Source organism: Xyrauchen texanus, chromosome 43 (genome assembly GCF_025860055.1).
Source record: "Xyrauchen texanus isolate HMW12.3.18 chromosome 43, RBS_HiC_50CHRs, whole genome shotgun sequence".
NCBI lineage: Eukaryota > Metazoa > Chordata > Actinopteri > Cypriniformes > Catostomidae > Xyrauchen > Xyrauchen texanus.
In genome coordinates, this window is record NC_068318.1 from 16,735,462 (window position 1) to 16,752,411 (window position 16,950).

The 16,950-nt window shown below is 39.1% G+C and overlaps 1 protein-coding gene across 2 annotated transcripts in view; it reads right to left on the reverse strand.

Moving 5' to 3' along the window:
* LOC127635447 (cell adhesion molecule 2-like) overlaps window positions 1-16,950 on the reverse strand; it is a 558,530-nt gene that overhangs the window by 212,017 nt on the left and 329,563 nt on the right. For both annotated transcript variants that reach the window (XM_052115510.1, XM_052115509.1), the window contains exon 2: window positions 12,970-12,987. In XM_052115510.1, the coding sequence (XP_051971470.1) occupies window positions 12,970-12,987 (18 nt within the window). The remainder of the gene's footprint in view (window positions 1-12,969; window positions 12,988-16,950) is intronic.

The window sequence follows — 16,950 nt, forward strand, 5'->3', positions numbered from 1 at the left end:
AGAGATCAGCTACAAACCAAGAATACCAAAATCACAGAAGAAAAAGTCCAGATACAATCCAAGAATACCAAAATCACAGAAGAAAAAGTCCAGATCAATCCAAGAATACCAATCTCACAGAAGAGAGAGACCAGCTACAAACCAAGACTACCAAAATCACAGAAGAGAGAGACCAGTTACAAACCAAGAATACCAAACTCACAGAAGAGAGAGACCAGCTACAAACCAAGACTACCAAAATCACAGAAGAGAGAGACCAGTTACACACCAAGAATACCAAACTCACAGAAGAGAGAGATCAGTTACAAACCAAGAATACCAAACTCACAGAAGAAAAAGACCAGTTACAAACCAAGAATACCAAACTCACAGAAGAGAGAGACCAGCTACAAACCAAGACTACCAAAATCACAGAAGAGAGAGACCAGTTACACACCAAGAAATCCAATCTCACAGAAGAGAGAGATCAGTTACAAACCAAAAATACCAATCTCACAGAAGAGAGAGATCAGTTACAAACCAAGAATACCAAAATCACAGAAGAGAGAGACCAGTTACACACCAAGAATACCAAACTCACAGAAGAGAGAAACCAGATACAAACCAAGAATACCAAAATCACAGAAGAAAAAGACCAGTTACAAACCAAGAAATCCAATCTCACAGAAGAGAGAGATCAGTTACAAACCAAAAATACCAATCTCACAGAAGAGAGAGATCAGTTACAAACCAAGAATATCAAAGTTAAAGAAGAGAGAGATCAGCTACTAGCCAATAATACAAATCTAATTAAAAGTGTACAGTTAAATAGGGAGAAAAGGGAACCATGGGACAAACTTTCTGAAAATGGAATTCTTCAACTACATTAACATTTCAAGTATACAGTAAGAAAAGGGTATTTCAAAAATGTTGTTCCAACTGTATGTTACAGTGATTTAACCAAGACGTTTTGTGGTCTTTTCAAGATTGTGGTCTAAACAAACACTTATATGATGAAATAACTGTAACGTATGTCCTTGAGTAGCTAATTGCTTTAATCTTATGGGTATAAAACCTGTAAATAAGTTGTGCACATAATTGTGGATGAACTTGTTGTATTAACAGATGGATGGCATTACAGTCCAGTCCAGTGCTTTTTTTACTTAATTTCCTCTGAGAGGAAGAGCTGGAGTGAGAGCAGAAGAGACTGTACAGAGAGAGGAGCAGATCTGATAATCATAAACAACAGAGAGGAACAAGTGAGTCATAGATTATGTGTGTGCTATAGTGTTAATTGAGATATAATTTGTGAAAATAACATAATTATGATATAAATGTTTAGGATTTCATTAGGAAAATTCCTGGTAATGACAGATTCTGGATTGGTCTGACTGACAGTGATGAAGAGGGCACATGGAAATGGGTCAATGGCATCACACTGACCTCTGGGTGAGAAATCACAGAATTTAACTGGTTATTATCTAATAAATGATCATATGCATAAGTATCATATCACACAGAAAGCAGCATTAAAGACATATTGCTGATCTGTTGTTTCAGGTTCTGGGGGGGCTCAACAGCCAAACGGTCAAAGAAAAGAGAACTGTGCTGTGTCTTTTTTTTCAGAGTGGTTTGATCGTACATGTAACCACGCTAATAAATGGATCTGTGAGAAGAGATTTTAAAAATGAGTCTTTATGTCTATCCAGTATTACCAGTGCAATATTTTTCAGTCTTACGTTTATTTTTCAAGCTGTGATGAAAGCAGATATTTCAGTGAGTCTGTTTCTAATTTCATATATAAGTTTCAATTAAACCTTGCATTTATCCACTGTTAACCAATTGTTGAGCAATCATTACAGTTGTTTCATCTGAATGACTCATGATGTCTTTTACATTAACCCTGAATTGGTCAATGTTAGGGTCAGAATGTTACCCTCATCTTTCACTATTCACTTTGGTTAAAATTCTGCTTAACATCTTATTTTGTGGTCTGATGGGTTTTGAACAACAAAAGATTTTGTGTTAAGAATCCCTTTTAATTTCACGTAATAAAACAATTTATCGCTCACTTTCCACGGGTGGTAATTAATTGCACCAGGCAAATTGTGCTGGGTTTTAAGAACAAGGTGCACTCTATAATAAGCCTAATTTACATAGAAAAGGGGTGATTTCTGTGCTGAAAAAAATGTCAAAGATTTACTGTTAAATAGTCAAAGTGCTATGTCAGTGCATTTAGAATCTTGTTGAGTTGTATTATAAAGACTGCACTTAATTGTGAGCTGTCACTTTAGTACAAACTCACAGAAACTTATATTTGGAGCAAAGCAGAAGTAAAAACTGCAGTTTCTACTTTCAGTTTCACACAGCCATTAATGCCTAAACACAGGAACGTCCCATCCAAGCTACAGTATTCTAGTAGGTATAGATGCAGACTGGAGACCTCCAAATGGGGGCAGAATCTCCAAAAGAGGCGGGGTTACTACAAAATGGGGCATGGTTACTCAAAAAGGAGGTTGCACCCACTCCAAAAGGGGGCATCACTTTCACGCACGGTTAAGGTTAGGAGAAGGGTAAGGTAAGGTGCTCCCTATATCTTCAATGGTGATTTGGAGCAATGCCTGCAGCTATAAACTTCTCAAGCTATGAGCCACAATAAAGGAACAGCTATGATGCAAAAATGCTGATGGTTAATTTTGTGGCACTTAATGAATTTACTAAATAAAATACTGTTTAAAACAATTACGTTGTGGTACCATAAAAAAAATAAAAACATAAACAGGTGTCCCTGCTGAAAAAACACAGGTTAGCTAAGGACAAGTTCCACTAATGTTTAACAACAAGAAAGTGTCTAAATAATAGACAATAAACAATAATGCTTTATAATAAAAAAATATATATATATAAAAAAAAAACTTCACACTTCTTTAGATTTTGCTTAAAATTTGTGCTTGTGCAATATTTGAGCACTGGGTTTAATATTGTGTTATGTCCAAATACATTTTGGAGCCACAGTATGCACACTATATATATATTAATTAAAAAAACAAAATTATGACATAATATTCAGTCCTCACATAAATATGAGAGATGATTGATCAAAGCAAAAAGTAGCTTACTGAGATTTTTCAGATGAGCTTACTGTTAAAATGTTTTAATTCTACATGATCTGCATCATGCAAACTGGCTGATGCTTCAGCCAACATGTTTCCACTGAAGATATAACAAATGCTGTATTTAAAATGCTAATTTTAACTGAAAAAAGACACAAACCTGATACACAGTACAGTTCTATTCCCTTTGAAGGTCTTTTGACTGGTGGGCTCTCAGAGACAGACCAAGACATTCTATCTGACATTTGAAGGTCAGCAGAATGGAGAACATGAAATTAGGAGGTGCTTTTGTATGTGACTTGACCTTTACCCAGTACAGAGAGGGCTTGTGTCTCATAGCAACTGCAGGCAATATTATGTTTCCAACATTAAAAGTTCTTATTTAAAGTTCTGAGCTTTAAGCCCAAGAAACAAGGTGAGACAAGTGTATCAGAATGAATACAGTCAACTTCATATATGCAGTTTCACACACGCATGCATGGAAACACCCACGGAAAGGAAATTATGACCAGGCACTGGCATCTTGCTGAACCTTATCTGTCTCGTCTATGCCTCTCTTCGGATGGCAGCGATTTTAATGCAGACTGGTGGGGACAAAGTCCTTTTGGACTGGTTAATGCTTTGTATGCCTCTTCACATATTTGCTACAACCCAACCGTCTGTCACCACATTTCGTATTTAAAATTTCATCCCTTAAGAGATTCATTCAGTTTTCATTCAAGTGTTTTCCACCAACCAAGGCAACAGTACAGCAATACACAGACAATACACAGAATTGTGTTAGATACTGCTAACACAATTCTATAAAATATGCTGCGCATCAGTTACAGGCTTTGTATTGTAACTATGTTTGACTGTATAGTCCCTGTTAAATAAAAAAATAAAAAAGGGTAGTAAAAAGGATTTGTAAAAAGTAAAAATAATTTGTTTACTTTGACGTTTTACATGTTAGTAGAACATACGCATAGTTAATGTGATGAACTACACCTTTGGTTACTTCACTAGGACACCCTTGTGAACTTGAGGGGAACAGACTTCATACATCCACTAAAAACCTTGAGACCAGTTGGTTAAAAGACACTACAAAAATAGCTCACAAAAGTGATGTTGGTTTTAATAAAAGCTCTAGTATTATTTGTTATTTGTATGTCCCAATGCAATTAATACATTTTGTAAGTGTTGCACAAAAGTGTCCAAATGCTTTTTGGGTCCCCTGCACATACATTATAATAATAAATAATAATAATAATGTGCTCACAAAACCATTTGAAACTCATCTGTGAACTCATTGGGGAGATATGCAGTGGATACACACAATTAATGTCAATAGCCAATCAAGTGGAAAGCTGAGAAGAGCAAGGCACTGAGTATTTTGTACCATGTAAATGCCCTCTAAGGCCCTCATCTCTCTGCTTTATCGATTTAAAGCCTTTTCCAGCCCTTCAGCAACCTTCATTGATTTTCCACTTTGTTGCAATTGTTGGGTATTTGTCCTGGACCTGAGCCAGGGGACATTCAGAAGAGAGGTGCTCATCGATTTGGGTTTTGGGGAAAAGAAAGGTGGTGGCCAAAGGTGGCAAAAGGGATAAAGGTGAAATGAATTGAGAGGTTCACTGAAAAGGTAGATGTTTGTAAATATGCGCTAACGCTAGCTATATTTGGATTTCCGCATACCGTTTAACTCACTCCCTTAGAAGTAGAGGATCCTGCACATTTGCTCATCATCACATTTGCTCTATATATGGCCAGCTCTACATACTCATCTGTACAAACTACTATTGCCAAGCAATCAGGTTAGCATGACCAAGTAAACACTTCTGTAATGTTGTCATCTAATCCTGACCAAAGAAGGGATATGCTAGGGTGGCCATGTGTCAAACAAGTTGATTACCAAAACTCAGCATTTCAAGATCAATCCCCATTTTTATATTTTCCCATTTTTTCTCTATACTATTAATTTGATCAATAAATAAACACAAGGTCACTTTTATAAGCAAACACATTCTTTACACATTTCATGTCTGTGTAATCGTCTTAATCTGATACCCTTTCCGACCACTGCTTGCGACCATAAGCCAACGCTATTAGAGATAATGAGACATTTATTCAAATGTGATTGCATGACTCTTCAACCGTATCTGGGTTAAATGCAAACACACATTAGAAGGCCCTGCAATGGCTTTGTTTGAACAAGATTGTGACTATGGCGACAAAGAGTGTTGGGTTAATTGTGTCCGTCGTCCACTATTAGCGGTGATGAGTCCGCATTCTGTCAGTCGGTTACGATATAGTCCACTCTCCGCTGTGATGAATTGCAATTAAAAGCAAAGAGGTAGCTGTTTATCAAAAACAATTAGATCTGATCAGGCTGACTCGTAATTATCCTAATTATCTGAATTTGCATGCTGATTAAATATTTACTTGAGATTTACTGCACAGTGTGGTTTAAGAAAGATGGAGAGTAAGATAGCGAGATAAATTGGCAGATGGAGGACTATTCATGCCTTTTAGGTTAGACCGAGTTTGACAGAGGATAGGAGGTTACACTGACCCAATAACCCCATGAGAAATTGTGGCTCAACAGCCATGGTCAAGCCAGTAGTATAGAATTCCACCACAGATAAAAGGTTTTTGGTCACGCAGTTTATATGTTTAAAAATGTGGTGTTAATTCACAACAATGTTTAAAACATCTGGCATGAAAACACAATAACAAGATCAACAAAACTCTCTTACACCAGCCCTGAGGCCATCGGGCCATCCTTACTGACCACATGGTCAGGGTAGCTTTCTGCTCTCACCATTTCCAACCCTCTGTGACAGTTACTGAAAACTAAATCACAGCCTGACAATATTAAATCTTCTTACCAGATCATTCTGTGTAACACCTCATGATTTCAGAGAGTCCCGGTCACTTTGTGTCATTTAGTAACTGTCAAGCTCAGAGTGAGCAGGCATGGAAATTGCTGTGGAAGAAATGTACATGCATAGAAAGAAACGAGAAAGGAGAGGGGAGATATGCTACTCAAAGAAGAAACCTGATTCTATCAGTGTGAGATGGAAAGGTGGTAGAGAGAATGAAAGAGAGGGAGTGAGACTAGAAGAGAGTCAGAGAGGCACACAGATAAACAAGGGAGATAGATAGCATGCAGGCAGGCAAAGCAATAGAAAGAGGAAATTCTGTAACCGACATCAGCTACTGAGTATATTTTTGTGTGGTAATTTCATTCTCTTACTACTAGGGGTTTAATGTGCTCTCTCTGTTTAGAAAGGTATTTGGAATATAAAAATGTGCGACGGTAGAAAGGGGCCTCAGGTTGTTCCTGGCAGGGTACACTGCCTTAAAGGCTCCATATTGTCATGATTGGGGGGGGTATAATGAGTAGTATGGTAGTATGCCATTCTGATCTCTATTGACACTCACACATTAGAACATTTTGAAGAATAGTTCAGAAGTATGCAAATTGAGATGCAGTTCAAATTCAAAATGGATACATCTCATTTCTTCTCTAGCCCATCTCAATAGACTGTTAAGCACTTATTAAACCCTATATTGACTTGAGTAAGAAATTAACACACATTAATGCACTCAGAAAACTTGTTTGGATACAGTGCCTCACACTTTGTTCAAATGATTTAACAGTCCAGAAAGATGTGCCCTGCGGCAGACGGGGAAACAGTTGGCATGCCTTTCATTATGGTGTCATGGTACTGTCCCTCTCTCTCTGTGCCACCTGTCCAGCATACCGAATTTCACCCTGGCAGCTCGCCACACCATTGACTGACATCATCAAAGCAAGCAAAGGCAGGGCATCACCCCAGACTGGCAGCGAAGAGATCAGAAGTTGTCTACTGCCATATGTTTTTGCCATTCCAAACCACAGGTCATTACAGGTGTTTTTTTTTATTATTTAAGTTTAATTAACCCGTCTATGTGGTCTTCTAATGGGCCAAGAGGAACTTGGCAATGAATGCCCTTTCCTGACAGAGGCAGAGGGTCTTTAGAAGTGCTAAGCATTTGTGAGATCACTGAAAAGTGGTCCCTAATCACATCGTCTCTACTGAATGCTCAACACCATGTTGTGGATGTCTGACAAAACTGTTGGACCCATCAATCCCCAACAGTTAGTCAAGGAAACAGAACCTCTCACACAATTGGGCATTATGCAAATTAAAAAGAGTAATGGATACTTCTGGGATCAAAATCCCTTCAAAAGTATTGTGGTCACGGATCCAAAAATAATAAGTGTGAATCTAAATAATGAGAGTCAATCAAAAAATGTTATGTGCAGATCAAAATTATAAGCACAAATCAAAATAATTAGCACAGATAAAAAATAACAAGCGTGAATCAACAATATATACACTTTTAAAATATACTGCAAAAAAATTTAAGCAAAGTCATCAGAACTGCAAACAAAATCATGTCTTCTTTGGTTATATTACTGTTTTTTTTTTTGAGTCAACAGTAGCTCATTTTAATGTAACCTAACACATGCACTTCCTATTAATAACCTTACCACAATCAATATGCACATTAATACTCCTGTAATATTATACCCATATAATCTGATACTTTCCTTGTGCTAAAAAAGCATCAAGGCTATATTAAAAGGAATATGAAACCATGTCATACATCTCATCCAAATTCTGAGATACAATTTCACTCCTGTTTTTTGATGTCCCAACAGACATGAACATCCAAGCATTGATGCATTCAGAAGTTTCTTTGTTTAACTTTTTGGCATGAACTTTTGAAGCTCCTTTAAACAAATGAACAAGTATTCCCTCGCTTCCAATATTCCCTAGCAACATGACCCCATGGGTAATGTTGTCCATGCTTGTAATACTGAAGAGCCTGTCTTGCCTTCCCTCTCAGGTGTATATTTTGCTCATTCATCTGCTTTCTCTAGAATATTCTGTCAGGTATCGGAGTCCTAAATGCAATTACTGTACACAGCAGAGCGGAGAGCAGAGTGGGTCCACAGGGATTGCCGGTAAACAGGAAACAGTCAGGGGGTGTGGGAGTTCTGCTTCTACCTAATTTAATTGGTGCGGCTTCTCAGCTACCCCAGGTGACCGTTACACGGAATCTTTCTAAAGAATATGCTTAAATCGCCCCAGGCTACACCAATGCACCTTTATTTGTGATGATCCCTCTGTGCTGCTGTGTTTTTTTGTTGTTGTTTGTTTTTTCTTCTTTTTTTTTAACATTTTCTCCATCCTAGGGAAGAACGGTCTACGTCATGATGAGCTTATAAGGAAGATATTAAGAATGTAAACAGTGGCGGTGTCAGAGATAACAAATAAAGAATGAAAATGGTCTGATGTGTGTGAGAGAGAGAGATATTTGTTCTGTTCAAGTTTTATTAGGAAGTTCCTACTTTAGATTTTGAAAGTCAGAATTATGATGTGATGTGTTCAAGTGATTTCAGACAGAATAAAATTGATTTATTTTGGACAAAATGGATTTCAGCAGTAGTCAGCAAAATGATGCACATTAAGGGTGTGATGGATGCTTTCTATGTGTATTGCCAATAAGTACAAAAAAAGAACTTTTCCTAAAAAAGTCAAGAAACTGGGGTACAGTGAGGCACTTGCAATGGGAGTGAATGGGACCAATCAATAAACTGTCAATAATCACTGTACAAAAATAATAATGTAAGTGCTTTTATACAATTATCTTTACATTAAGCTATACATGTCAGCCTTTAAACGCTTCAAGAATTGGCCCCATTCACTTTCATTGTACATGCCTCACTTAAACATTTTTTTTTTGTTTTTAAGCTACACTATGTAAGATTTATTTTTTGTTAGAAATGAACACAATTGAATTAATGAGCAGGTACACCAAAACTCCATATTCCAAACCATGTTTTTGCCTTACCCAGATTCACTATGGTAAGCCTATAATAATGATTTATAGAGCTGTCGGGATGGATTTGGTGGGATATTGCATACTTCCGTTATTCGTCTGTGTGTGTGTGTTTACGTCTTTTCCATAAATAAAGAAAAGAATGTCCGGAGCTACTAAAGCAGGTGTACTGTGTGGTGGAAGTTGTGGTAGTAATTTGAAGCTGAAAGCTTGTAGCCACAAAAAATTAGCTACATTGATCTTAGATCATTCAAAAAGGCAACCCTCTGGGCAATCACACATTTTAAAAATAAAGAAACCTCAAACAAAGAAGAGTCTGCAACCAAAAAATAAGACAACAGCATAATAAAACATGAAACAGCATCGGATTGGCTTTTCAGAGATGCCGGCGACTCCTAGATCTTAAAGGATTTAAAACCGACCCAGAGAGATAGAGTTTTCTTGCTTGGCAGGTACGGTATTTTATTGGACCGATGGTTAGGTAGGTATTTCTCTTAGCACGGTAGTTCATTATATAGTGTTAGCCACTTTAATGGGGCATTTGATTATGGATTGTGTTCCTGCAGTTCTTGATATAATTTTCGAGGAAGGAAAATTTAAAAAATTTAAACAAACTATATGATGGTAACAACAACGAAACGAGACAACGTTCCTCCAGGACCATATGTTATTTTATGTAGCACCATAGTCCTGGAGGAATGTTGTCTCGTTTCGCTGTGTACTGTACTAACTGTATATGGTTGAAATGACAATAAAAAAACATTTTACTTTACTTGACTTGAATATCAATCTCAAAACCAGTTACTACTTTTTGCATTGCATCGGTCTATTTGCCTGCTAGCTAAGTTATACTAGTTTTAACCGTTTGAATTTGTCTGATATGACTAGTAATCATTATGTCAAATATCATCTTTGCCTAACTTTTGTAACGTTATTTATTTTAAAACAATCATTTTAAATAAGTCAAAACAAGTGGCAGATATGCACCTTACCTGCTTACAAGTCTTTCGGATATCCATATTTTTCTTTCTTTCATTATTTATTTATTTATATTTTGAGGGGAGTGGGCGAATTTTGTTGTCGTTAGTGACATTCGCTCTGATAAGATCACCTGTAACAATGGTTACAACGGTACCATCAGATTCATCCACAGAGGAGAGTAGAGCCGAAGCACAACTTCCCAAAACAATGTTCCTCCGCAAATAACTTGCAATTTAATGCCTCAATCTCTAGAGTAACAAAAGTTATATAGTGTAGCTTTAAAAAAGGAGGTAAATCAAAATAATTTTATTTTATTTGTGGTAATCAACATAATGCCACAAATGCTATTGATTCATCTTAACTCAAAGAGCCCATGTCAACACTCCTGATTGTTCCCCTGACAATGCCCTGGTGGTTAGATAGCTTACCGAAAAAAAGTGTTCAACAAGTGTTTGCCAACAACTCAAAATATTGTCATATTGTTGAGGGACACTGTTACATATCATCCAAACTCCAATTGGTCAAATGTCCCCCAGGAACGACGAGCAAACTCCAAAACAATCCAATATGCCACAGCCAATAAACAGTGCCAACCGTATCCTCAGAGACAATCCCCTCTTCCAAACCACTGTCACCAATTCTCTTCCTGTCCCCAGAGCCTTTTTCAGAGAGGCACATCCTACCCTAACTACATGCAACCATCAGCACAATAAACAAGGCTCAAATGTGAACTAAAAATATAGATTTCAGAGCAACAACACCTGCCATATTCATTCAAATACAGAATTAATCTCAGATAGAAATCACATGGTTTATGCACACATCTATAAATAACAAACTCTGATGGTTTCTAAACAAGGGATAATTTGTTTAATTTATATATATATATATATATATATATATATATATATATATATATATATATATATATATATATATATTTATTTAATGGTGAAGTGTGTAATTATTTAATGTTAAAATTAGGGCTGTTGACCTGATAATTCAGTGTGATTAATTATATAAAAGATAACGTGTACAAAAAAAATATTCAAGTAATCATGTCACCGGACCATGATAAGGAATATTCCTTCCATCTGAGCAATTCAAGCTTGAAGTACCATCTGTTTTCTTCAGGTGGCAGTAAGCGAAACTTCAGCTGTTTGGGCAACTTGCTTATAGGGAGAACAAACCCACTCACCAACAGCAGACAAAACAAGATGAGATCACATTCTTGTGTTAAAACACAGCTTGATGGAACGCAAATACAAACGTCAAGATGTGTTTTTACAAGTTTTAAACTATGTTTAGCTTGACACAGCAACTCAAAAACTCTGTTTATGATGCAATGCAAACGAGATTCTCCAAAAGCGTCTGACGCAGGTGTGCATTGACCTTAGAAAAGCTATCTATCTAGGACTGATTGATGAATTCAAGTGGAAAATGTATTGTGTGAAATGTAGGCCAATTATAGGCAGATGACACAATATTGATTGTCGATACAATAATATTGAAATAAACATATATTGCATACTAAAGCCACTTTTAAAATTGTCCTTTTGGTAACACTTTACAATAAGGTTCTATTCATTAATATTATATAATGCATTAGGTATCATGAACAAAAAATTTACAAAATATTTTTTACAGCATTTATTATCTTTATTAATATTAGTTAATACAAATACAATTGCTGACTGTTAGTTCATGTTAGTTCATAGTAAATTAACTAATGATTACAAACACAAGTTTTGATTGATTTGAGAAATGTATTAGTATATGTTGAAATTAACACTACCAAAGATTAATAAAAGCTGTAAAAGTATTGTGCATTGTTAGTTCATGTTAAATAATGTTTACAAATAGAACCTTATTGTAAAGTGTTACCGTCTTTTTAATGCTTTACTTGTGTGCCACAATGATGTAATGCATTTTAATAATCTATTTTATTATTATTTTTAATATATATTTTATTTATAATTATTTAAATTTATCTATTTATAAGAATGTATTCATTATTTATTGAATTATTGTTATTTGAGGGGATTTCTAAGCAAATATTTATATATGCGATCAATTGCAATTAATTCGGCTTACCATGTAATTAATTCACTTTAAAATGTTTAATCGATTGACAGCCCTGGTTAAAATACTTTCTCTTATCCAAGCTGAATGTACTATATAACTATAACTAGCACACTATTTAAGTTTGATTTCACCAAAAAGTATTTGGACATTCCCGATCGCCCCAGCACAGCAATACTGGCCTCAAAAATGTCATGTGTTTGGAGCGAGACTATCTCAGCTTTGGGAAACCGGTTTAAAAACAATCATTATTTTGCAATTCCGTTTTCTGCCACTAGAGGCACATCAATTACACACTTCACCTTTAACAATTGCCAATTTAGGATTTGGCTGACTGGATTCTGGTATGACATCCTGAAGAAATGGGGAACTTTGTCTTGGCAGCCATCATTGATATGTGTGGAGCATTGCTGGCACCTATAAGTTTCAAGAATCCTTGAGAACCAATGGTCACCAAGCCCCATTAATGATGGAGGCTAATCACACACACAAAAACACAGTTTAACAAGCTTGAACAAACCCACAAGCATACCCACATTAATCTCCTAGAAGCTGGGATTCAGACCCTGTAAATAATCAGTCTGAGTTCTGAGCGGGCTCGTTAGCTGATGCTCTGATAGGTCTAAGTCGAATAGTGACTGATCCACTCACATCTCAAGGCTGTAACTGCCGTCACACAGTCCTGAGCTTGTCGGAGCCTACACTCATTGCTAGAAAATTCCAATTACCCAAACAACATAAACTTTAAATCGCTCAAATCCCATGTTCCTCTTATTTGAAAATACATTATCAGATTAGCGATTGACTTCTTGTGCTTTCCACAGTGGCATAATAAAGATTTTAAAAACATCTGAGATGATTTAAAACCTTTGTCAACAAAATACATGTCACCAATTCAAGCGAGTTAAGCACAAAGGAGAGAATGTTAAACTGTGCTTACCTGAAACGGCGAGAATATCTGATCAGCCGAGTTGCACATGTATAGAGAGAGAGAGAGAGAGAGAGAGAGAGAGAGAGAAAGACAGCAAGACACTGATTAGAATTGAGGGAATCAATCAAACCCAAAAGTTTCTTACCATTAGAATTAATCACCATGGAATGTAATTAACTAGTCATTAAAGGACGTTCTCTAGGTGGTCAGCATTGCTTGGATGAGAACCATCCCACAACTGTAGTGACATTACAAAAGTACATAAATTATCCCCTGATGACAAGAAATAGGCTTTTCATTTTATGTATGGAAACAAACTATAACAGGAAGATTGCTTCTAATTATCCATGCATCAATAGGAAAGCTTTCTTGGTGAAAATTTAATTTCCCCTCTGGATCAGCCTTCTTTATTTCTTCATAAATGTCAATGAGTCAATGCAAGATGTTTGAAGTGGTATATGGGTTGTAAATTAACTATACTTTGTGGATAAAATTGTCCAAACATTCACAAAGGTAAAAAACAAGTCATAAATAATGTCTATTTTTATTATTATTATTATTATTATTATTATTATTATTATTAAAATGCAAAAGGTTTTATGTTAGGGGTAGGATTTGTTTTAAAAATTCAGAGCAGTGCATCATACATTCCTATTTATCCTTCCATTTAATTCCATTTTACAGTGTGTTTTGGGTTTTTCTGCTTTTCTACTGTTTCATCTGTGTGTATTTTACCTGTTGCTGCTGGGGCCTAGCTCGAGTCTGTGTTTGTAGCCTGCTAGTTTATTTGTTTGCATCGCTTAAATATCTGTTCCCTATCTGTCACTAACTCGACATTGTGTCAATGCGTTGACTCTAGGGGTCGGTCCTGCAGAGCCCAGACATCTCTGATCTTGAGAAAAGGCCAATGGAAATTGGCATGTGGAATTTGCATGCCACTCCCCCAGACATACGGGTATAAAAGGAGGGACGCAGCAAACATGGTGGTTACGACAGATGCCTCCCAACAGGGCTGGGGTGCCGTATGCAACGGGCACTCAGTCGCCTGCCCTTAGACCGGCCCGTGACTGTGTTGGCACATCATCTGCCTTCCCTCGGGGCAAAATCCCCCCCCTCAGGGCCGGGTGTGGTCTCTGCAGTGTCCTCCTCTTTGGAGGGACACCCCCTAGCTAAACGATTTCATTCCTTTTTGGGGGGAACAATAGAGATAAAACCACGGCTGGGCCAGCCAGTCCTTATACTTCAGGGCAGTTAGCCATTCCCCTAGGTGCAGGGGATCGCTTCATGCCTGTCAGTGTGTTGGGGGTAGTTATGCAATGGCTTGCTGCACTGGCTACGAGGCACACAGAGGTCTGCTTGTCTCGCACCGCCAGTCTGCGTAACAAGGTTCAGCTGTTGTTGTTGGTTGTTCTTGATAAGCGGTGCTTTGAGATCGATGCAATAATCCATGTCACACAGAGGAGAAAAATGTGTGCACGCTGAAAAAAGCAGTTCCCTTCCGAGGGAACTCGCACTGCGTCGTTGAAAACGACTCTTTGGGGAACGCTCCTTAGCGTGCGCCTCTGAAGTATGAATGAAACTATTCCAATCTTGATTGGTGTTGCGCCATGACGTAACATGTGACGGCATAACCGATGCATAAAAGTGACGCCGCACACATACACATTAGCTTTCGCTCTTCAGCAAGCTCTATGTTGAAATTGTTTGTCTTATTTGGTGTTGTTTGTCTGATTTAAAAATATTATGGCCACCGAACAGTTCAAGAAGTGCGTGCACCCCTGCCCTCGCTTCATTACGGGTAGGGACACGCACGCTTTATGTGTGAACTGTTTGGGAGCGCAGCACGCACAGGCAGCTCTCGAGGATCTGCCTGTGAAAGTTGTGAAGCACTACCCATGAGAGTGCTGCGCCCCGGTTGGCGTGCTTTGATGAGCACGGTCAGGCTCGCGCTCCCCACGGTTTTGGTCCCGCGTCTGTTGAGGCAGCGCGGCGATTGAGATCGCGGGGTTCGCAGCGGATTTTGCAGATGAGAATGAGACTGCTGCGCACTTTCTCATTCTTCGCTTGAGGATCCCGAGCCTACTGTGTGTGGTGCAGAAGCCCGCCGCGCTTCTTCTGCCCATGATCAGGTCCCGATGCTTGAGCTCACTGCTTCCGAGGAAGTGGATATGCTCAGCATCGATGCGGATCTAATCGCGAGCCAAGCACGCCGGTTTTTGGCCAAGCTTATGAGGAGCTGATTGAGGTTATGACGCGTGCGTGGCCAGACTGAATATCAGCTGGCCACAAAATGAGCAGGGAACGCAAGTTGAAAGCAAATTAGACGCGCGCTTCCTGCGGCACAGATCACAACCTCAGCGCGGGTTTGCCGCTTTTCCCCGATCTCCACAGAACGAGATCGTGGGGTAAACCGCATTCGTCCCGTGATCTCCAGCCCCAGTGTTTGATTACAGAACGATGTTTTGGGGGCACGGATATGGGCTAAAACCTCGGCGCTGCCTAGTAAGCCCTGCAGAGATACATCTGCTTTAATAAGTAGGGCTTACATGGCGCACACAAGCGGTGTAGGTTTCCCGCCGCCTCTGACGCTTCAGGCCACATCAATTTCCACCGAACGCACACTGTATGTTCGTGTCAAAAAAAAAAAAAAAAAATATATATAAAAAAAAAAACAACAAGCATCAATTGTGGTCACAAGAACCATATCGACTAAATCCTGCCGGTCTCTCGCTTCAGGAAGTCGAGAACAGTGCTTGAAAAACACCCGGAGGCTGGTTCCCTTAGTTGAAGCTTCGAAAGAGGTCCTACCGAGGTGGTAGAACCTCGGAGGGCTGCTCTCCACTGCAGAGCAACCGAGGTTGCTCTCGCGAGCGGAGTCCTCAGGAAATCGGTGTCGGTTCCCGCCGCCTTTGACGCTTCGGGCCACATCATTTCAGCTTAACGCACACCGCGCCGCTCGTGGTCAAAAAAAAAAAAACAAGCATTAATGGTGGTCACAAGAACCATATCGACTAAATCCTGCCGGTCTTTCGCTTCAGGAAGTCGAGAACAGTGCTTGAAAACACTCCGAGACCAGCCTCGAGAGGCTGGTTCCCTTAGTAGAAGCTTCGAAAGAGGTTCTACCGAGGTGGTAGAACCTCGAGGGAAGTCCCTCGCTGCAGAGCAACCGAGGTTGCTCTCGAGCGGAGTCCTCAGGAAATCGGTGTCGGTTCCCGCCGCCTCTGACGCTCGGGCCACATCACTTTCCAGCTAACGCACACCGCGCCGCTCAGGCCAAAAAATAAAAACACACATCAATTGTGGTCACAAGAACTGTATCGACTAAACCCTGCCGGTATCTCGCTTCAGGAAGTCGAGAACAGTGCTCTAAAAACACCGAGATCAGCCTCGAGAGGCTGGTTCCCTTAGTAGATTTTGTTGAGGCATGGAATCATCTTCCCAACATATCTGCATGGGTCCTGCATATAATAAAATCAGGGTACAGACTGCAGTTCGGCACCACCCCCCAAATTCTCTGGGGTGGTGCAGACTACAGTGGTTCCGAGCAGGCTCAGGTGATGGAACAAGAAGTGCAATCTCTGCTGCTGAAGGAGGCCATAGAACGTGTTCCTCATTCAGACAAGGAGTCCGGTCTTTACAGCCGGTACTTTATAGTTCCAAAAAGGATGGGGGTTGAGGCCGATTTTAGATCTCAGAGTTTTGAACCGCCTTTGAGGAGGTTCAGGTTCAAAATGCTTACTATTCCTGTCATCGTGAGTCAGATCAGATCCGAGGACTGATTTGTCACTGATAGATCTAAAATACGCCTATTTTCATGTACCCATCCTTCCATGTCACAGGAGGTTCCTGAGGTTCGCCGGGGCTTAAGCTTACCAATATCGGGTTCTTCCGCTCGCCTAGCACTCTCTCCCGCGACATTCACCAAATGTATGGATGCAGCTCCTGCTCCTCTGAGACTTCAGGGCATCCGCGATACTGAATTATATCGAT